Source organism: Neltuma alba, unplaced genomic scaffold (assembly GCF_004799145.2).
Source record: "Neltuma alba isolate B1F8T4 unplaced genomic scaffold, ASM479914v2 tig00011748_pilon, whole genome shotgun sequence".
NCBI classification, from domain to species: domain Eukaryota; kingdom Viridiplantae; phylum Streptophyta; class Magnoliopsida; order Fabales; family Fabaceae; genus Neltuma; species Neltuma alba.
The window spans coordinates 2,246-26,397 of record NW_021636376.1 but is presented as its reverse complement, the minus strand read 5'-3'; the positions used below and the strand labels follow the sequence as shown (position 1 = coordinate 26,397).

Here is a 24,152-nt window from a genome sequence, read left to right as displayed (position 1 = left end):
TAAATAAAGATTCTTAAAGCTAAAACTTCTGAATCCAAAACGGGAACACAAATGATATCCATTTGCAATGAAATTTTAAATAACACTTTATTATCAATCAAAGTTTATAACGAAAAAAAAATCACAAAACAATGAACAAATTATTTTTTTACTAAATTATCAAATTTATTATAAAAAATACCAAAAATTCGAAATAAATATAAAAAAATTATTAAAAAAATCAAAAACTTCAAAACTAATCAACTTCAAATATTTAGACATGTTTCTAATACCATATATAGAAGAAGAAATTGAGGTTTTCTCATACCAAATGCCACCAATCAACAATTCAAGCACATAAAAAACGCAAAATCAACAATGTAAGCCAACCGCAATGTAAAACTAACAAACCTATTCAAAATACAATAGATTTTTATGGTTAAAACATCTAAGAAAACTAAGAAAATTTGAAAAGATTGAAAGAAGAGGATACTCACACAGTAGTCACAGGCGCAAAGTTGGGTGTTCAAACGGCGGTTGATGGCGGCAAGACACCACAAGCTAATTGAAAGAGTTTTAAACAGTGGAAAAGGTTAGGGAATGGCTGGTAATGGAAGTTTATTGGTGGTGGGACAGAGGGGAACCACGGCGCATTGATACGAAACTATGAAAATGAGTAAAAACTAAACCCTATGGTGGGTTATTTTAAAACTTTTCACGGCAATTTTCTTAATAATTGCCGTGAAAAATCAAACATGAGGCCACTTATTCACAAAAATACCACCACCTTTTTTTCCACTGCATTTTTCTTCTTAACCACTGTTATTTTGCGACGTTAAATATCTTTTCTAGTAGCGTAGGTTGATTCATAATAACCCAACTGATGTGCATTTTTCTAATCACAGCTGTACTGTGAGGAACAAGGAGATAGGACAGCTTCTGATACAAGGGATGCCTAGACAAGGAATGTACCCCATAGTGCATAGTAGGGTCAAGATGGAGCCTCGAATCTATGCAGTAAATTATGAATCAGATGCAACTAGTGAATTTCTTAGGTGGCATTATGCTTTAGATCATCCTAGTATTAAAGTTTTTAAGCAAACTATGAATAAATGTAATATGAAATTTCCTATCAATGAAAAGTTTATTTGCGAGGCTTGCCAATATGGAAAATTGAAATTATTGCCTTTTCCAAGTTCTGATTCACATGTTTCTTCTCCCCTTGAATTGATTCATAGTAATTTATGGGGTCCTTCACCAATACAATCATCAAGAGGTTATCATTTTTATATTCATTTTTAGATGATTATAGCCGTTACACTTGGCTATGTCCTTTAAAGCATAAAGGTGAAGCAGTGGCTGCTTTTAAATAGTTTTGGGCATTTGCTAGAAATCAATTTAATTTTAAAATTAAAGCATTAGAATGTGATAATGGTTTTGAATACAAGCCATTCATTCCTATTGCCTAGGAAACTAGAATTAACCTTCAGTTTACATGTCCATATACCTTCTCTCAAAATGGCCAAGTAGAGAGGAAACATAGACACATTATCGAAACTAGACTTACCTCATTAGCTTAAGCAAGCATGCCTCTTGTATATTGGGTTGATGCCTTTCAAATGGTAGTTTATCTCATTAATCATTTACCTACTCCGGTCTTGAAAGGTGAAACACCTTTGTTCAAGTTGTTTAAAATAGAGCCAGATTACAAACAACTTCAGCCTTTTGGATGTGCTTGCTATCCATGTTTGAAGCCTCATAATAAACACAAATTCCAATTTCATAGTTAGAAATTTGTTTACCTAGGTCTTGCTCCTGAACAAAAAGGATACAAATGTCTGAGCAGTTAGGGAAAAACTTTTATTTCAAGACATGATTTTTTATCCTTCAATTTTTCCTTTTGTTTTAGGATTTTTGAATCGTCAAGAAGGGATTGTAGCTCTAGAATATGTAATCCCCCTCATCATTCAAGCTAACGAAGGTTCTTAACCTTGTTTGGCAATTCAAAATTTGCCATCCAATAGCAGTTCTGTTGGTTCTATTTCTGATTATGCAAGTAGACAAGGCTCCCCTGTTCTTCATGAACCTGATTCTCTACTATCTCATCAAAATCATGGGTCACAACTTAACAATCAGAAAGAGCAATCTTCTACAAATAAGCTTAATGAGTCATCTGATTTAACTTCATCTACTTCTTTACCTCGAGCCCAAAATGTGCATCCAATGGTTACTAGGGCCAAGGATGGCATAACTAAGCTTAAACATCCATATATTGGACTCCTTAATGCTGAAGACCCAATTTCTCTATCTAAGGCCACTGAACCATCTTCAATTAAAGATGCCTTATCATCTGATTGTTGGGAAGAAGAGCTTACTACGTTGAGCTGAAACAAAACGTGGGTACTTGTTCTTTACCATGGACAAAAACTTGTAGACAACAAACGGATTTTCAAAACCAAATTCAAGGCAGATGGGTCGATTCTCAAACACAAAGCTCATCTTATAGCTGAGGGGTTTCAGCAGATAGCAGGGGTTGATTATGGAGACTTTCAGCCGTATTGTTAAACCAACAACCATTCTAGTTGTTTTGTCCATTGCTGTGACATTTAATTGGGAAATTCGTCAGCTTGATATGAATAATGCATTTTTGAATGGCTTCTTAAGAGAAGATGTCTATATGAAGCAACTAGAAGGATTTCAAGATCCACAGTATCCTAATCATGTATATAAGTTGATTAAAGCTATTTATGGATTGAAACAAGCTCTAGGAGCTTGGTTTGATAAATTGAGATTTACATTGTTGCAGTGAGGTTTTCAAAATGCCAAAAGTGATGTTTCTCTTTTTATGTTGAGAACTAAAAACTTAACTGTGTTTGTTTTAATATATATATTGATGATATACTTGTCACTGGAAATAGTACGAGCTATTTATAGGAATTTATTGGGAGGTTGAATAAACTATTTGCTCTTAAAGATTTAGAGCGGTGTATTATTTTTAGGACTTGAGATATATCGTGATTACTCTAGAATTTATCTGAATCAAGCTAAGTATACCTTAGACTTGTTGAAAAAGTTTGATATGTATGACTGTGCTCCAGTTGCCACTCCTATCGTTGTTGGCAAACTAATTTCAGCTGAAGATGGAGAGTTTAATACCTGATCCAACAAAGTATAGACAATCCATAAGGTCACTTCAATATTTAATTACTACTCACCCAGATGTTGCTTATGTTGTCAATAAACTTAGTCAGTTTTTGCCTCAACCTCATACCAGTCATTTTCAAGCTGTTAAGCATATTTTTTGATATCTAAAGGGATCTTATAACCTTGGTCTGCATATTAGGCCATGTCAATCTCTTTTAATTACTGCTTACACAGATGCTGATTGGGCTATAGATATTGATGATAGAAAGTCAATGGATGGTATGTGTATTTATTTGGGTGATATTTTAATTTCATGGTCATCTAGAAAGCAAAGAGTTGTCTCTAGATCAAGTACCAAGTCTGAATATAGGGCTTTAGCAAACTGCGCAGCTGAAATTTAGTGGCTAAAATCACTAGCATTTGAGTGGGGTTTATTCTTAAGAAGTCCCCCAGTAATCTGGTGTGATAATTTGAATGCTAGAGCCTTAGCTGCTAATCCAGTACAACATGCAAGAAGTAAACATATTGAGATTGATGTGCATTTCATATGTGAACTTGTGTGAGCTAGTGTCATTGATGTGAGATATGTTCCTTCCTCTTCTTAGATTGTTGATTGCTTCACTAAAGCATTATCCCACACACAATTTCAGCAACTCAGGACCAAACTCGGGATGTTCATCACACCCTCTCGCTTGAGGGGGAATGTTATAGCCTAACATTGTAAATTATATTTTTTGTAAAGTATACAGCTGTATAGTGCTATGTGTTTGTATCTCATAAGAGCTATTATTCTATAATACTGTATTGAGCATTATAAGAGAAGAACACGGGCCCTATCATTCATTGTGGTTCCAGCATATTTTATTCTTCTTTTACTGTTTCTTTTCTGTAACTAGTTACTTTGCCTACCACACACGACTGGACGTCCCAGCATGTGCTCATGAAATATTAGGTGGGATAGGTGTAAACATTTATTTACATATGAACACATGAATACATACATTACAATATAATCATAATACACATAGTAATTTGGTTCATAGTGTACAAGCAATCAAAATCATGATACTCAATATAATCGCGATACTCAACGTAGTCATGATATTCATAACCTCTCTTTTATGTAAATTTTTAAGGAAGCAAATTTGGTGACTGATTGGGTTACTAGAAGTTCAGGGATTCTGTTCAGTTGATTGGAATTAGGCATAATTTTAATACCAGATGATATTAATGGTTGTCTTTGTGTTCGTTTTCTTGTTGCTGGATTTGAATGCTTTTTGTGACAAAAATTGAAAATAAAAGGAGTGCCAATGTCACCTCAAAATCAAATTATCTTATCCGCAGGTGGACACGCGTCACTCATGCTTGGCGAAAGAGACAAAAAATGGGAAAACGGCTTAGTCAAGCAACGGTGTCGTTTTGAAAGATGACTGTTTCATTCCTAACGGTTTCCGCGGCCATCGACTTCTTCAGTCCGGGCTTGGCCAGTCAAGGACCAGGAAGGCAGAAGCGGTAGAAGATAATGGCTGGTTTTGGCGGGAAAAAGGTGCGCCAAATGCTCGGAGGCAATGGTCTGGGCCACGTCATCGCTGCGGCGGCCGTTACTCTCCTCCTCCGCCTATTCTCTAGTCCTGCACCTGCCGCACTCTTGCCGGAAAACGAGAATGACGACCCCTGCGATAAGGAGGAGGATGCCGACGCCGGTAAAGCTCCGGTTTCCGGAAAAGTTTCTCCAGTCACAATCCGTTGGAGCAATATCACGTGCTCCCTGTTCCGTAAATCCTCCGAGCCTGTAAGTTCCCGCAGTTTTATTCCTCTTCTTCTTATATAGTTCATCATTTTCCCGTGTGGCCAGGGCATGTGGAAGTACTATTTTGTTGCTAATAATTGATAATACGTAGATTTTGAGTTCGGATTTCTGTTTTGCTGCGACATTTAATTTCACTCAGAGCTGTGTAATTGTTTTTCATTATTGCTGGATTAACAAAGCAACCCTGTAAACTGTTCATAATGCCGTTCTTCGCAGTCTGATATCTCAATCAGAAAAATACCATTACCTGGAAATTTTATTTCAACAGTTTAAATAATTTTACATCATGACCCTAAAGGAAGTTGTGGACAGATAAATTAATAGCGTCATGGGAGTTTCAATCTTCTATTTTCTTTGGGAATAATGAGAAATGCCGGGGTTATTTAAACAGGTGAAATTTTTGCTTAAAAATGTGAGTGGGGAAGCACAACCTGGAAGGCTATTAGCTATAATGGGGCCGTCGGGTTCAGGAAAAACTGCGTTGCTTGATGTTCTTGCAGGCCAGCTGGCGGCATCACCTCAGTTGCATTTGTCAGGCCTTTTGGAGTTCAACGGAAAGCCAAGTTCAAACAAAACTTTCAAGTATGCTTGCCTTGGCTGTAATTTTCACTTCATGCAACTTTCTCAGAATTTCCTTTTAAATTAATGAGGAGATAAATTGGTGTGTTGTTTTCTGCTGCAGGTTTGCTTATGTAAGACAGGAAGATCTATATTTCTCTCAGCTCACGGTGCGGGAAACACTGTCTCTTGCTTCAGAACTACAGCTTCCTGGCATTTCTGTTAAAGAGAGAGATGAATATGTGGATAATCTTCTGTTCAAACTAGGCCTGGTGAGATGCTTTCTTATGTAGTGATTTGAAAAAGTGGAGAAGTTCTAGTAGGTTTACCCATCAAACTCCAATCACACTCTTCCATTTGTTCAAAAGAATGAATTGAATCCTTCTGTTTTCTGTTCTGCCTTCTCCTTGTCCCTAATTATTATTTTCTGTTCTCGTGTAATTATTGAGGTTGTCCTTTAAATTTTATATATTAAAACGTGATATTCTTGTTGGTGGCCCTATGTTACTGATCTTAACTACTTAATATTCTTGAATCTCTGTCTTAAAAAGGTCAGTTGTGCTCATACTGAAGTTCTTGGAATCAGTAGTGGTGAAAAGAAGCGCCTAACTCTAGCAAGTGAGCTGATTGCATGCCCATCTGTAATATTTGCTGATGAACCCACCGCCGGTAATCATGCCTCTTTGAACTATTCTTTAAATGGAGTTGACCCTTGCATGTGTCTTCCTCATATTGTTAGTATAAATAATATTATAACTCACCTTGAATGAGCCTCCTTTTCCTAGGATGTTCTAATATGTAAGTGGAGGGGGTGGCGGGCGAGAAAAGAAGAGCAGTATGAAATTCATATATGCAACTTTAGATTCAAATGCTCTGACCATTTACCAATCTGATATTTTTTCTATTAGAAATCCCATATTAGTGAAAGGATGTAATACCAGAGTCAGATAGATAATTAATACCAGTCAGATATATACTAGATATAATATTTCACTCAACTATGCCATCCTTAGCTCCATTTTTTTACTCTTCATAACAATATACTTTATTAGGAGTGTATCTTAGAAGTCCAGGGTTGTAAGTTAGTTGGCTTGTGTTATACTCAACCTAAAAGTATATTCCATTTTGTTTTGGTCCTTCGCATATCAACTCTGATGCTTCTATTCCGGTCATGCATTTCTTGAGATGCTAAACCTACGTCCTTTTTTTCTTTTTTTAACATGAATAATTCGTAAGTGAGGATTAAGGCAGGCTGTGTTAACTATTTTGTTATTTTGTTAAAGGCGCCAGTTTCATCTTCTTAGTAGCATTCATTTTTTTCTTAGCCCAACTAGTTGCCTATACTTAATTCACATAGCTATGGACAAATATCACGCATAAGGTAAAATAACTAAGATCACCTACATATGTAATTTCTGCCTTTAACAAATTAGACATTTGAAGATATTACATGGATAAAAGCATATACATTGATTTTAGAATGTCTCTGACTTCTTTTATTTTACTCTTGTTCGTCAATAATTTATATGCGGTGATTTCAGGACTTGATGCCTTCCAAGCTGAGAAAGTCATGGAGACTCTTCAACACCTGGCACATGATGGTCATACGGTAATTTGCTCTATACATCAGCCAAGAGGTTCAGTGTATAGCAAATTGGATGACATTGTCTTGCTAACAAAGGGTTCACTTATTTATGCTGGTCCTGCTCATAAAGAAATATTGACGTACTTCTCAAAATTTGGGTAATCAGCTAAACTTTCTATATATTGTGCCATCCTGCATTCTTCAAGTTGAAAATTCTCCTTTGAAAAAGCGAAAAAGAAAAACGTATTTAAAGAAAGAGGCTCACTATAAGTTGAATCACTGAAATTGATCTCTTAATAACTAATCATGGTTTTTGCCATCAGGGCATCATACTCTGAAACAGAAGGTTTAAAAATAAGCCAAGAAACTGCTATTACAAAAGTTATCAAATTTTCAACTTTGATTTTAAAATGTCTCTAATTTGTTTTCTCAATTTGGATAGTAATATTGTGACAATCCTGCTTCCTAGAGAAACATCATACACCTATATTTGTCTTAGTTAACAGATCAATCGACTATCAAAGTGACCAGCACAGAATTTACCGAAGTAACAAGCCAGTATTATGAGTTATAAATGATACTTTTGCCTCAGTTCTCCGAAGTTTGAAAAGCACTCATTGCTGGCCTTAATGCTAACTATGCTTGTGATCAATTTATACACATCTGGTGATCATTTCTCTGTTTATGATAAATATGATTTGGTGGTGAACTTGCTTTTCTTGTTGTGAATTCTGATTATAGAAGTTACAAAATCCATATTGGAAAATCTTTCAAAAAAGGTTTATCCAATCAAGGCATTATACCATTTGCTCATTGCTAACGTCGAAAGAAAATGCAACCAAGAATTAGTGGATGGGGATGATACTTTTGCACCTTGAATTTTAAGGCTATGACTTAATGACTGTTATTGGTCGATAGTTGTTTATGACTCAAAGTACAGGTACCACTGCCCAGATCATGCGAGTCCTGCTGAATTTTTGGCTGATCTTGTATCCATTGACTATAGTTCTGCTGAAAGTGTCCATTCCTCTCAAAAAAGAGTTGATGGTCTTGTAGATTTATTCTCACAAAGACTACCTACGATAGTTTATGCAACTCCAATTGCAAGAGATGAGCTCTCCAAAGGTGTTAAAAAAATCAGCAAAAGAACTTTAGCTAGGAAGAAAGGAGGCTGGTGGAAACAATTCTGGTTGCTCCTCAGGCGAGCATGGATACAGGTCTACCTTTCTTTCATTTTTTTCATGGTCACGGCTCATTTGTAGACATGCTTCTTAAATTGCACCAGAGGTATTTTATAAATGAAAACCAAAACCATAAGAATCATGGCCTATAATGATGATATCGCGTGTTTATTTGGTCTAATTACATATCTTCCTGGTAGGATCCACATTTGAAATATTCCTTAAATTTTATGTATAGAAAAAAATGGTGAGATATTACTTAACAAAGGGTATTGCTTTGATTATCCTTTTCTCATCTTATATTTTTATTCCCATTTATACGTACAGCTTAAACAAGATGAGTTAAGTCCTTCAGTTTTTCATCCCTTCTCACTGACAAGATGCATACAAATTATTTAGATCTTCTGCTGAAGGAGAATAAAAATCTTCTCTCATTCAATGTAATGAATAATCCTAATGCTAGAGCAGGTCTTCCGTGATGGGCCAACAAACGAAGTATGGGCAAAAATATCATTTACATCAGCAATAACACTTGGGTCTGTTTTCTGGAAAATGGGAAGATCTCAGACTTCAATACAAGACAGAATGGGATTGCTTCAGGTTTGTAAAGTTATTTATTCTTTCACGTTGCGGAAGTTCAGAACAACTCTGAAAGATTCCTAATTAATATCTCATGCAGAAGAGAACGCATTATAGCAAAACTTGATTTTGGTTTAGACACCTTTGGATATTCTAAGTTTGAAATTGTATTTCATACAAATACAGGTTGCTGCAATAAGCTCAGCTATGGCAGCTCTCACAAAGACTACAGGACTGTTTCCAAAGGAACGTGCAGTTGTTGATAGAGAACGTACTAAGGGCTTATATGACGTGGGTCCTTATCTCTTTTCAAAATTGTTGGCTGAGATTCCCGTTGGAGCAGTGTTTCCATTGACGTTTTGTGCTATTTTATACCCCATGGCACGTCTTCATCCTACTTTGCTAAGGTCGTTTTCATAACTTGAACTCTGATAGGAAAGCTTCCATGCAATCTGTAGTTATTTTTCCTTTTCTTCAAATCTTGTGGATGAAGATTGCACTTTTCTTCACTCGCCCACAAAGAAATGCAACCGAAAAATGATAAAAATAAGTTATTTCCTATGCAAGGAGCTTCAATAATTTCCAAATAGCTGAATGACTTTCCTAGTACACTATGGTACAAGAGTTAAACGATTTTATCAAATCTTGTGCACAAATCAACAGAAAACTGTAAATATGCATAATTTCACTTATAAATATCCATATGGAAACATGATATGGGCCAATGCTGTGCTCATTAGAAAACCTAATCATATGAACTCTTGCTAGATTCTGTTTGACAGTCCCTGCAGTAAGAAAGCAAAGGGAAACAGGAAAAAGAAAATTATTGCTGTCCTTCCCACTCTCTTTCCGCCTCTCGGCTGCATCATTCCAGTTTATTCCTTCCATTCAAACACAACTGACTTAGAAGTTTGACATTATAGATTTGGCAAATTCTGTGGTATTGTCACTATAGAATTTTTTGCTGCATCCGCAATGGGACTTGCTGTAGGGGCTATGGCTCCAACCACTGATGCAGCAATGATAGTGGGTCCCTCTCTTATGACAAGTTTTGCTGTATTTGGAGGCTACTACGTCAATCCTGAGAATACTCCAATCATCTTCCACTGGATTCCACGTGTTTCTCTGATTAGATGGTAAGCCGAATTCATATTTGCGACTATGCAAAAGGGGTTAACCATTCTCATGATAAAATTCTTCGATGTTAAAGGTTACTTTCCCTTAATGTCACACTGAATAACGAATTCTGTTATGCATGCTTTCAGGGCCTTTCAGGGACTTTGCGTCAATGAGTTCAGGGATCTTCAATTTGATCATCAGCATCCATTTGATGTTCAAACTGGTGAACAGGTAAGGGGAGAGCCATGTATCTTTCAATTTTAATTCGCTACTGACGCCTTGTTGAATATAATTTAACTAACAACCACGGCATATGTAGTCTTCACAAACAACCAGAGCATTTAGAATGACCAGGGCACAAATAATCTAAGTTTTATCAACTACTGAGAATAAATAACTAAAAGGATTGACCCAATATTCTGCTGCCAGCTTTGGGGGCATTAGAGTAAGTCCGGGGCTCAGATTCAGAAATCAATTCCATAAAAATTATTTAGTGTTATGACAGAAATGTCACTTCTCACCCTTCAAATTAGGTGTTTATATTGGGCTACTCACAGATGCTAAAATTTAGACTACCGTACAATCTTAATGCACCCTTGTTCAACCATTTGACTTGGTTTAAAATCGTAGTGAACTATCTTCGATGATTCATGGACAATTTCTACAGCTACAGACATTATAATATACGATCACACAAGATCATTATGATATATGTATATTTAAAAAAATAGTTGTCATATTTAATTGACGTTTCTTGCTTTGCTGATCAATTTTTGTTCCTCCTCTTCCTCCACAGGCACTAGAGCGCATATCCTTTGGAGGACTTAGAATCAAGGATACGGTGATAGCACAAAGCAGAATACTGGTATTTTGGTATTGCACTGCCTACTTTCTCTTACGGATAAATAAGCCCAAGTACCAGCAACTTGAGCCACCCCTTTATCCCAACATGTCCCATGTAAAACTTGAAGAGTTAGACACAGATCATGTTGATCAGCCTCTTGATTCTTCATCAGTAGGTCAAGTTGAATCCAGCCTGCGGCTTCAATCTCCTCAGCTTGATCTTGTTGGATCCTTTATCCTAGAAGGTCTGTAACCAGTTGGAAACTCATGTTCTTGTGTACCTTTGTAATTTAATCTTATGAACTTGTACCTTTAGAAGTGACCACAATTATGATGTGATTACTGCACCCCAGCCATACGCTTAGGATGTTTTATAGAACATTAACTGTAATATAAATACACTGTATAGATCATAGTCTTTGTCTGTATAGCAGCTCATCCGCTAGATGTACATGTATTTAAGGCATAAATAGAACTTGGCTCCTGAGTTATGCAAAAAGTACAAGATGAGACAAACAGTTTATAACCTATAAATAATGCAGCTTTCTATAGATTTTATATTCTTATATGGACATCTACACACGCGCACACGCTCTCTCTGTGTGCTAAACTACACTGTCAGATTGTGGCTCTGTTCACTAAACTTGGGTATCATTATTCACTTGCTTTTATGGAAGTTTTGGATTCTGACTCTGGAGAACCATGAGTAAACTTTTTATGCTTGGAAGTTGCAAGTATATGTTTTACAAATCGCTTGGAAACAAGCTAATACCCAAATGACGCGGAATCAAGATTTCAATGATTCCTCAAATGGAATGCAATGCAGAAGGGTGAATTAGCTCAGCCCGGATATTACACTTTGAAATTTGAATTAGAGAAAAAGCTGAAATTTTATTAATTTTATGCTAAAGAGCAAGTTGAACTGCGTCAGGGGTAAAGTTTTTTGATGTGCCAACGACCGATTTTTGTGAACTTAAAGGAGCAAGAGTATATATTTTTTCTTTTTGGTTATAATGAGGGAAATCTGTGAACCAAACGAAACAAAAGTACGCCTTACTCTATTTTGCAACTTGGATAAAGTTCCTAGTTGATTTATGACTAGAAATCATATGAAAAGTATTAAATAAATTCAGATATTACCCTTTCTGCTATCAACTTGAGAATAACCAAGCTCGTTGTAGGAAATAAGGATGAACGGCAAATTGCTTGATGGGTGCATCAAGCATGTTTGTAGGTGTTTTAGTGGGGATGACAATTATATTTCAAAAGATTTATTTAATAGCATTTTTGCTGAAAAGATAAGTTGAAAAATTATCAGTTCATACAGTTAAAAATATGAGAGTCTTAATGGCAATTAAAACTCTCATATTTTTTGGCCAGCAATTAAAGCTCTCATATTTACAACTATCTAAACCAATACTTATCTTTTAATAAAATTTTTCGAAACTTCTTATGATCAGTAATTTAGTCTTTCAGAACTAAAATATCATTTCCCGATGTTTTAAGTATTAAATATCGCATCTTACGTATGATTTCAAATGGTTGCAATAAGTATTTGTTCACTTTCCAAACAGTGGCCTTTAGAAGAAGGGGATGCTTAAGAAACCCAACGAACATAAAAAGCTTGTGAAACCCATCCAATAATCCTTAATACCCTAATTAACTCTAATCACTCTTTCCTATCACAACGCAAAATCCTCATATTAACTATGTCGTTTTTTTTTTTCTTTTTGAAAAAAAGAAAATGTGCTACCTCACCTATATATTCTACACCAACACGGTGTGGTTAAAGTAAAGAAAGACAGCGGATGGCAAGAGGTAAAGGGGCGAAGCCGGATCCCCAAAATTGATATAATGGTGAAGAATAAAAAAATGGAGGGAAGTGAACAGTAAGGAAAATACTTTTCTGGTCTTATTTTTAGTATAAAGAGAGAAGAAAGTTTTTAGTCTTATTTATAAGGCAGAGAGAGAAAATTTTCATATAAATATACAATTTTACTTTTCGTTTATTATTATGTTGATTTTGTTTCCATGGAATATACTATATATTAAATAGGGATAAAGTTAGAAATTTATTAAATTTTAAATGAAAGCTGATGAAGTTTAAAGTTTTTCTTGATTTGTGTGATTGTGTGAAACATGTTGTAAGTTACTTATAAATAGGATCAAAAGAGTATAAAGGTTATCTTCTCACTTCTAATTGTAAATCCTTTTTATCATCACACGCGGCACCAATAAGGCTTAAGTGGCAAAAATTATGAACTAATGCATCAGGGCATTTTTCTTTTATGGTTAAGGTGCAATTTTGACTATAATCTTATTTCTAAGATGCAATTTTGCTCCTAATCTTTTAGTAGTGTAATTTTATCCCTGGTCTTATTTCTCAGGTGCAATTTTACCCTTGATCTTTTTTTTTTTAATGCAATTTTGCCTCTGATCTTTGGGTGCAATTTTGATCGTGAGAGGCAAAATTATATCCAAAAAAAAAGATCAAGGTCGAAATTGCATCACTAAAAAAATCAAGGATAAAATTGTACCTGAAAAATAAGATTAGGGTTAAAATTGCACCTCAATCCTTTTATTTATTTATTTATTTGGGTTGTTATTTTTGTTATGAAGAAAAACAAAACAACCCAACAAGTCTAAGCGGTTAAAGTTCTAAGATTCCATAGCAAAAGATAATACAATACTCCTCCCCGTATTATTTGAAAACAATTTGTTTGATGTTTAATTTTCAATTGAGTGTTCTGTAAAATAAAAAAATAGAAGCTTATTTTAAAAAAAAACTCAAAATAATTTTCACATGTTTTGTAATTTTTTTAAATTTTTTCCCCTTAAACTCCGCCTATATTGTATAGCCGGTCCCAAATCCGGATAAAGGAGGAGGATTGTTTTAGGCCCCCGACAGCCAACGTAAAAACCCATTAAATCTCACGAACATGGATCAACGAAGTAATTATGCTAATACTAGGTCGTTGCCCAGAAGTGACGCGTTGTATGACTCGAGTACAGTGAGAAGTGAGTTAGAGCCGCCACATCGTTGCTCGAATGTAGTGTTAAATGAGCGAGGCTACCGCACTTCTTAGATGGAGGCGGCTAAAGAAGTTAGTTCATGAGACCAAGATTAGATTTGGCACTTGGAATATTGGGACACTAAATGAGAAATCTATGAAAGTAGTAGGAGTTATGAGGGACAGAAAGATTAATATCTTGTGCCTCCAAGAAGCCAAATGGACTGGAGAAGTTGCCAAGGAACTTGGAGAGTATAAACTTTGGTACACAGGAAAGGTAAGTGCAAGGAATGGTGTTGGTATCATCGTTGATGGAACATGGAAAAAAAATGTGGTAGAGGTTAAAAGGTCTAAGGACAGAATAATATCTTTAAGAGTAATTGTTGGAAAGGATACTATCAATATCATTAGTGCCTATACACCTGAGGTTGGGGTAGAGGCACACCTTAAAGATAAGTTTTGAGAAGATATGGAGGGGTTGGTTCAAAGCATACCACTCAAAGAAAAAAATTTTATCGATGGGGATCTTAATGGACATGTTAGTAAGGAAGCAGGACAATTCGGCGAGGCTCATGATAGTTTTGGTTTTGGGGAGCTTAGTAGTAGAAGATAATCTATTCTTGACTTTTCTCTTGCATACAATTTCAATATTGTCAACACTTGTTTTAAGAAGTAAGAAGAGCATTTAATCAGGTACAAGAGTGGTGCCTCAAAATCATAGATTGATTTCTTTTTGGTTAAGAATCCGGACAGAAGATTGTGTACTAATTGCAAAGTAATTCCTAAAGATAGGGTGATTACCCAACATAGAGTACTTATCTTTGATGTATGTTTTAAGATTACCAGGGAAAAGTACCATCAAGTGGTAAAACCCAGGGTTAAGCAGTAGTAGTTAAAGGGTGAGAAGCAGGAGTTATTCAAAAGGACCCTTTTGGAGGAAGGGATTTGGGAGTTGCAGGGAAATGCAAACATGATGTGGGAAGAGATAGCTACAGGGGTTCGTATGGTAGCTAAAGCAATTTTGGGAGAATCCAAAGGTCCTGGTCAGAGAGATAAAGAGACTTGGTTGTGAGATAAGAGTGTGCAAGAGAAAGTCAGACAGAAAAGAGATTGTTTTAAGGCCATACATTTGTGTAATAGTGTAGAAAACCAAGAAAAGTATCAATTGGCTAAAAAAGAGACGAAGAGAGCAGTGAGCGAAGCACGTACTAAAACATATGAGGGGTTTTATCAGGAATTAGGAACAAAGACAGGAGAAAGAAATATTTACAAGATTGCAAAAGAAGAGGAAAAAGAGAGATCTAGACCAAGTAAAGTGTATAAAGGATGAAGATGGTAAAGTGCTAGTTACTGATGGTGATATTAAGGACAGATGGGAGGCTTACTTTTACAAGTTGTTTAATGAGGGAAGCAATTATGTGACTCAAGACTTACAGGACTTGCTAATTAACGAAGATGATCAAAATTTGGCTTTTTACCGTAGGATCCACATCGGAGAGGTTAAGGCTGTAACATCCTGAGTTTTATCGGGTTTTAATAGCCTCTTTTGGTTGATTTTGAGGATAGATTAGCAATTTAATCTTGATCTTGGTGTTTGGGTTGGATTTGAGGTATGTTGGAGGAATAGGTGAACGTACCCCTCTCAGGGCGCACTGGGAGTTCCAGGGGAGAGTATCCTTTCGGGAATGTTTCGCCGCAGCGAAGGTTAGGGCATGCCGCGGTGAAGTTTTTCTGGGCGAGTGAGAATTTCCTCTCGGGAAGCTTTCGCCGCGGCGAAGATTGGAGTTCGCCGCGGCGAAGTCGGGTTTTCAGGCGAGTAATCCCTCTCGGGATTAGTTCGCCGCGGCGAAAGGTCGCGAATCTATATAGACGCTGGAGGGTTCAGTTGTGCGAAAATTAAAAAATCTGAAGGAGGAGAGAGGAGCTCTGCTAGGGTTTCGGTGTTGAGGCTTGGGAAAGATATTTCTAAGGATCCATTACCTCAAGTAAGTGATTTTAACCTATAATCTACTTTCTTTCTTGGAATTTCTGAGGATTTTTGGTGGAACCCTAGGATTTTCTAGGTTGTGATGAAACTAAGGTTTTTGACCAATTGTTTTGAGTTTAATTGATTGCTTTGGATTAGTCTAAGTATTTAATCGGTGTAGTTTTCTTGGATTTAAAGAATCTTGAAATTTTGGAGTTAGGGTTTATGGAAATGGGAGGTTTGTGATTGAGGTTGATAATGTAGAGGTTGATTCTGAGTTTTGTGATTTGGGTTATGTTAAGGAGGGTTAAATTGGATGTTTAATCGATTTAGATTGTTGTTAGAACTTCAATTGTTCAAAATAGATGTTTGGGTGTAGAATTCCTATAGTGGGTCCTTGAGGTTATGGATTTTAATTGATGTTTGGAAAGGTTGGTTACTGGGACTTTGTCTCACCTTGTGGTTTACAATATTTTCAGGTGAAGTTTCTAGGCGTGCGCCTTCGGGAAGAGACGCAGATGCTTGAGCTTGGTTAACTTTAGGCCTCTAGCCTTTGTTTATGTATGAACAGTTGTATATTGCCACAGTTAGGGTCCTTTTGAAATATTTTGATTACCCGGCCTTCTTGTAAATTGGAGAATATGTTATCTCCTCGTTTTAGTTGGTCGGAGGCCATTTCTATTGTGTTATGAAACTTTGTTACATGGTTGAAAACTAATTGGATGGGCTGCTTTTGATGTATGTTGTTACCCGGGCCGGAGGCTCGGAGGCCCAGTGGATTATGAATGGATGATTTTAGTTACATGCAACAGAGTACGGGTTGACCCGAGTTTGAAAGTCAATTTCTGAAAATATGAAATTTTCATTCTACTATGGTAGCTCATTTTAACAGCTTTCCTTTTCTACCATAGTAGTGATTTTGTGATGAGTTATAATGTTTTGAGGTTAAGGGTTTTACAAAAGCGGCTCTCAAGAAAATGGACAATGGTAAAACCGTTGGGCCTGATGGTATCCCTATTGAAGTTTGGAAATGTTTGGGCGATGAGGGTGAGGTGTGGCTAACCAAACATTTTAATGAAATTTTACGCTCTAAGAATATGCCGCATGATTGAAGGAGAAGCATTTTAGTTCATATTTACAAGAATAAAGGAGATATTCAAAACTGTGTAAGCTACAGAGGAATAAAACTTATGAGTCATACAATGAAGTTGTGGGAAAAAGTGATGGAATATAGGTTGAGGTTAGAGACTTCTATTTCAAAAAAATCAATTTGGATTTATGCCAGGAGATCCACAACGAAAGAAATCTATTTACGAAGGCGTTAATAGAAAGATATAGGAGTAAAAGAAAGGATCTACATATGGTTTTTATTAACCTGAAAAAGGCTTATGATCGTGTGCCAAGAGAAGTAATGTGGAAGGCTTTGGAAAAGAAAGGTGTACGGGTTGCTTATATTGTCACACCCCAAGTTTTGGGCCTAAGAATACACAGATTAGCCTAAGATAGGTAGGCTACTAAATCCTTATGAGCAGAAGTCCCAGAAATATAAAAGGAATGTTGAAGGGTTTCACGGACTAAACTGTAGATAGAGAAAGTTCTAGGGACTAAAATGTAAAGAAAGTTAGAGGCTCCACTGAAGTCTTAAGGCCCAGAAATGAGAAAAGAGGTTAGTTCAAACCAAAGGTTATGATAGAGGCCATAATAGGGTGATTTATGAGGTTTACTTGACCAAGGGAAAAACCGTAATTTTGGAAAGTTTCGAGCCAAGAATGGGGTAAAAATGGAAGTAATACCCGAAAAATTCTAGAAACTTTCAGAAAATAGAAAATGACAGTTTAAGGCCTGTATATGAGGAGAAATGACGAAAATGCTCTTGAGTTGACTTAAAAGGAATTTATAAATTTATGGCTCAGTTTGAGATGTAGAGCTAGATTTAATTGTTTGAGTTATAAAGAAATCTCAGAAAATTATGATAAAATGACGATCTATGATCTAAGAGGCTATAGAATTTATAAAATTAGTCTCAATCCCAGAAGGCCAGCACAATGGCTTTAATATTTTTTTAAAGCCAAAACTGCAGTTTATGGGTTTGTTATGGGAAATTTAAAAAGAAATACTTATGGTTTGAGTTATGATCTGAGAAAATTCATAGATTTTCTACAAAATTAAATGAATTTTATGGTATAAATAGATGAAGTATGGCATGGTTAAAGGTTAAGGATTAAGTGATTACATGTTAGTTTTGTTGAGAATCCTTTTCCCTATAATTATATATATGGTTCAGCCAAATTGAGAAGTGTAGGAGGGAAGATGTTTCAATTCAATTTGATGCGTCCAATGTTAAACTCATTGGATTAATATTGTTCTGTGAGTCTGTACTTGTTTAATATTGTTCTGGATGTTCTCACTGAACTTATTCAAGAAAGAATTCCAAAGTCCATGCTCTTTGCGGATGACATAGTTCTCATGGCCAAATCAAAAGAAGAGATTAACACTAGATTGGAGTTATGAAGAAGGACTTTGGAGTCGAAAGGTTTTCGCTTGAGTAGGAACAAAACAGAATATATACATTGTAATTTTGGGGGGAGGCAAGGCAATGGGGATTTGGAGGTGAAGATGGGGGACCAAATCATTCCTCAAGTATCAAAGTTTAAATACCTAGGATCCATTATACATGAGGATGAGGAAATTGATGGAGATGTTTCTCATAGAATACAAGCTAGCTGGTTAAAGTGGAGGAAGGCTACCAGAGTTATTTGCAATAAGAAGGTACCTGAGAAGCTTAAAGGGAAATTTTATTAGACTGCTATAAGACTAGCTATATTGTACGGTAGTGAATGTTGGGCAACAAAGGAAAAACAAGAGCACAAATTTAGGGTAGCAGAAATGACGATGTTGAGATGGATGTGTGGTCATACAAGAAAAGATAGGAATCAAAATAAAGATATCAGAGCAAGAGTCAGTGTGACACCTATCCAAGAGAAAATGATTGAAAATCGCTTAAGATGGTTTGGATATGCGCAGAGAAGGCCATTGGAGGCCCTGGTGATGAGGGTAGATCAAACAATATGGAGTTCTATAAAAAGGGACAGAGGAAGATCGAGAAGAACGCTTAATGAGGTCATTGAACGAGACCTCCTGGTCAACAACATATCTAAAGACTGGGTTGTTGACATAGCACAATGGTGTCGTGTGATTCATATAGTTAACCCCACCTAGTGGGATAAAACTTCTTGTTGTTGTTTTTTTTTTTCCTAGTTTCTTCTTTCACTCGCGATCCCATACTCCTCTTTGCGTCTCGTGCTCACATTTCTGATCACTTGTCTTCATCTATGTTGTCCCTCAATTTTTTCAACTCTTTGTTTATTATTGATACACTCTCTACTCAGTCTTTTGCCTTCTCTCAATTATCTAAATTGATTTTAAAAACAATTCTTCTAAACAAATTTTATAGGTTTTTTTTTCAAATAAAGTCTTTTGAAAACTATTATCCAAACAGAATTTTTTTTTAATTTTTTTCAGAACTTGTTTTAAAAACAACTTCACAGAATTATTCTAAAAATATAAAAACAAAAAATAGAATGAAACAAGGCCGTAATTTCCCTTTTCTTATCCCTACCTCAGTTTCCAATGAACCAAGCAAGCCCCTAGTTGATGTTATGCAATGAACTTTAGGTTGAGAGGACTTGTCGAGAATATATAGTGGATCTTTAGAGATGATACCACAGAAGAACGAAAAGGAGTTTTGAAGATGGAGAGTGATTAAAAAAAAAAGAAAGAACCACCATAGATGTTTATGCAATTGTCAATATTTGAACCTTGAAGTGATAGAAAGGAAACTAGAACAATTGAGAAGATATATCCTTAGCCAACTTATAGCCTTAATGTAATATATTACCTCTCTAATTTTATATAAAGGTTCGTTTAATTTTTTTTAATTTTATAAAATATCTTTTCAGTCATCTAACACTGTTGGTCCCTAATAATGATTTTTTTTTTAATTTGTGACAATCATCTTAACTTCGCATATGAGCATTAGAGAATATTTCAAACTTTATATGCAAGCATTTGAGAATATTTTTTTCAACATTTAAAATTTTGATTTCAATTTTTTTTTGTTACAATGCTAGAATTAAAAGATTGGACAAATGGCAAATAAAGACCCTTGAATATATAAAATTGTGATTTGGGTTCTTGAATTGATATAATTTCTGTCAAGGACCCGGTCTAAAATAGGAATTATGAAATGTTGGTTAAAAGATAGAAATACCCTTCTGCTTTTCATATCCTCTTCCCATATCCATTTCTCAATCTCTCTCGTCATCTCCATCTTCATTTGCTCCATCCTCCCAAACTCATCTCTTAAAACTTTAATTGCACTTATCATCTCTTTCACTGGATCAATCTCTCTCTACCCTCAATTTGGTTCCATCTTTCAAATTGTCTTTATCATCATGGGCAAGAGAGATAGAACACCATTAACAGAACCAAAGGATGCAACTGGATCTAAGAAGAAAGAGAGGTTGACCCTTCTTCTTCAACCTTCAAAGGCGAGAGCTGGAATGAGCAAATGGGAGAAGGATATCATTATCACTGTTCATCTCCACCTTCAATGCAGAACCAGAGAGGATGCTGTGGAGGCTGGATCATGAAAATAAGATTTATGAAACTAATAAGGAATTACTAACTCTTACTCTTTTGATATTTGCATAGTTAGCTTGAAAGATTTTATTTACTTTTTTATTTTAATTTGTTTTTACTTATTTAAGTTCAATTTCGCTTGCCAAGTCACCATCTTTACATATTATTCTTGAATTGACATACCGGATTGATTCGTCTAATCTTCTTTGACTTGCACAGTCTCCATCTTTCAATTATTTCATACTCAATTTAGCTACAAGATGGGTTTTAAGAGTTATAGATATTGTATGGTATCTTTGCACTATTGTTAATGACATTAGACTTGAATGGTTAACAAATTTTATGTTTTGTTTTGTTTTCTCTTCTTACTAACTTGTTGTTTCAAGCATAGAAGTTGTTATTTTCATAATTTAACATATTATTTTGAATAGTTAATTTATTATTTTTATAACTTAACTTGTTATTTTGAATAGTCAACTTGTTATTTTCATAACTTGTTATTTTGAATAGTTAACTTATTATACTTCACTTATTATTTAAAACAGTAAACTTGTTATTTCTATATTTACTCTTATCACTTGGAATAATTAGTATTCGTAGAGTTGTAATTTGTTATATTTCACTAGATGTGGCTGTTAATGATTGTATGTTGAATGTTTTGCTAAAGCTGGTATGTGATTTGCTGAATGCAATAGTGAAGTTGTTATTTGATATACTTAACTTACATATAATACTTAAGTTGTGATTTGCTAACTCAATTTGTTATTTGGAGCAATGAAGTTGTTATTTGATATCAGTAACTTGTCATGTACTATATTTAAGTTGTGATTTTCTAAACTCAATTTGTTATTTACTATATTTAAGTTGTTGTTTGATATACTTGTTTTATGTAATATTTAAATTATCATTGGCTAAACTCAACTTGTTATATGGAATAATTAAGTTGTTATTTGATATACTTAACTTGTTATTCGCTATACTTGATTTGTAGGAGTTGACAAGAGATGGAAGACCAAAAGAAGAGGGAAGTCTATATAGATAGTTTTAATAAAAAAAAAAAAGGGGATAAATTATACATACTATTATTGTATTTAAGATAGGTTTAATATTTTTTACTTTGTTGATAATAAGTGACTACTGTTATGAATTATTAATGACAGTTATGTATTACTGAAATGACATTTGAATTTGAGACTATCGAATATTTTAGTTTGAATTGTCATTATTTTCACATTTTATTGCCAAACGATAAGAACAGTAAGCCAAATAACAAGTTTAGTAAGCAAAATTACAAGCCCATGACAAGATTTCTGATGAAATTAACTTTCATGAAAAGTTACCATTATTTTCACATTTCACTACCAAATGATAAGAGTGGTAATTCAAATGATAAGAGTCATAAGCCAAATAACAAGTTTAGTAAATGAAATTATAAGCCTGTGATTGGGTTTTTGATGAAATTAAGTTTTATAAAAAGTTGGCATTATTTTCATATCTCGCTACTAAATGACAAAAGCGATAAGCCAAATGACAACAGTGGTAAGTGAAATAACAATTCTGTCATTAGTTTTCTCACGAAATTAAGTTTCATAAAAAGTTGTCATTATTTTCACATTTCACTGCTCAATGACAAGAGTAGTAAGTCAAATGACAAAATGATGAGCTAAATAACAAGTTCGGTAAGTTTCATGAAAAGTTGCCATTATTTTCACACTATGAAATGACAAGAGCGATAAGCCAAATAACAAGAATAGTAAGTAAAATAGCAATTCTATCATTGGGTTTCTAATGAAATTAAATTTCATGAAAAGTTGTCATTGTTTTCACTTTTCACTACCAAATGACAAGAGTAGTGAGCCAAATGACAAGAGTGGTAAATCAAATAACAAGTTTGGTAATTGAAATTACAAGTCTATGACTAGGTTTCTGATGAAATTAAGTTTTATGAAAAGCTGCCATTATTTTCACATTTCACTATTAAATGAGAAGAATGATAAGTGAAATAATAATTTTGTAATTGGGTTTCTCATAAAATTAAGTTTCATAAAAAGTTGAGATTATTTTCAGATTTCACTGCTAAATAATAAGAATAGTAAGCTAAATAACAAAAGTGGTAAGCTAAATAACAAGTTAGTAAGCAAAATTATAAGCCTGTGACTGGTTTCTCATTAATTGAGAACCTTAAATAGATCTACATTTTATCATTTCAAACTGATAAATATAAAATATTAACATTATTCTACCCACAAACAAAAGACTAATACTTTTATATCGTTATGTTATAATGCCACCATCATAATAACAAATCTGCAGTTACAACACCACCAAGTGAAACTACAACAATAGTAAGCTTATAACAAAAAACTAGAGATGCTTTGACATCAACTAGTTTCTACAGTTAGCCATCAGAATTCGAAGGATTGGCAGAAAATCATGCTTAAAAAATGCTGTGAAGCTACCAACAAAAGATAGTGCACTCTTCATCGTCACTTTCTACTCTATGGGTTAGTGTGGTGACTCCATAATCACCCATTCAATGTTCACAATGCCACAAGTAGGTGAGAGAAGTGGAGGGGGACAATTTAAAAGAAAATACAAGGGAGACTATTGTAAAAAAAAAATCACCTCCTTATTATCATGTGAAAATACTACTAAAGAGACAAGAAAAAAAACAGTTACATAAGGCTACCATAGTAGAAAGTTTTCAACTCATCCTTTGAAAATATTCTTCAATAAGAGATTTGAGTGATTAGAACATACACAACCAAGTTATGATTTAATTCCTGCTAACATGATTATAAGAAATAAGCCCCTGATTAATGCAATCAATCACAATTCCCAACGTCTCAAATTGGGCTCTTGAGTATCAAACCGAGAGTGATACCAATACCAAGCCTAAACATAAATAGAAACTGAATAGCCAGTATCACATATCCTAAATAATCAATAAGTTCCAAAACAATCATAAGCACAGCCTTAAGGCCTCCGGCCTACTACTAGCACTAAAATCCACAAAAACCAGTTTAATAATCAAATCTCTAGTCACTAGAATATGCAAAAGAAAGGGGCCCTAGGTGGCAATATACAACCCTTCAGCACATACAAAAAGAAAGGTGGAGGCAGTACGGGAAACTATAAGAGCTTAGGCCTTTGGATTCTTTCCCTGATGGCGTGACCCTAGAACTTGCACCTGAAATATTAATAACCACGGGGTGAGACATAAGCCTCGGTAACCAACAGTCCAGCTCATCATACTCACCAATATATGCTTGTGAGATGTCAAATGGGACAGTCATAAATAATAAGTAGTCATGCATCACTATACTCAGTTTAAAACATAATTCTCAAGTCTCATATCAATGTATCAATGCTATCATGCAAATACAATCCCAATGACCACATTCCCTCACTATGAGGGAAAACAAGAGCCAAAATGGCTAATCTCTCACCTTAGGAGATAATCCTAAGCCGATCCTCACTTTGGGGGTTACGGATAAAGAGGACGTTCTCTCACTATGGGGGAAGCGCCAGAAGCCAACCATCATGCAAATAGAGGCACTCATCACGTGACGGTAATAAACACAATTTACTCTCTAATACCCATCATCTGCATCGTGCTCAAGAAATTCAACAAGTGGTCAATCTCTAATTTCATAATCCATTTCCAAATCAAAATCCAGAGTAGTAACATATTATCATGAACCTCAGGGTTGCATTTCAAAATTCAATCCCACAA

At 35.0% G+C, this 24,152-nt stretch overlaps 1 protein-coding gene across 1 annotated transcript; it reads left to right on the top strand.

The window, feature by feature from the left end:
• The first annotated feature begins 4,580 nt into the window (after window positions 1-4,580).
• On the top strand, window positions 4,581-11,349 carry LOC114717529 (ABC transporter G family member 7). The gene is made up of 11 exons (XM_028902691.1): window positions 4,581-4,915; window positions 5,325-5,515; window positions 5,616-5,763; window positions 6,043-6,160; window positions 7,033-7,234; window positions 8,017-8,293; window positions 8,726-8,857; window positions 9,023-9,243; window positions 9,760-9,972; window positions 10,102-10,186; window positions 10,752-11,349. Exons 1-11 carry the CDS (start codon window positions 4,646-4,648, stop codon window positions 11,049-11,051), a joined length of 2,157 nt encoding a protein of 718 aa, XP_028758524.1. The 5' UTR covers window positions 4,581-4,645; the 3' UTR covers window positions 11,052-11,349.
• Window positions 11,350-24,152: the final 12,803 nt, after the last annotated feature.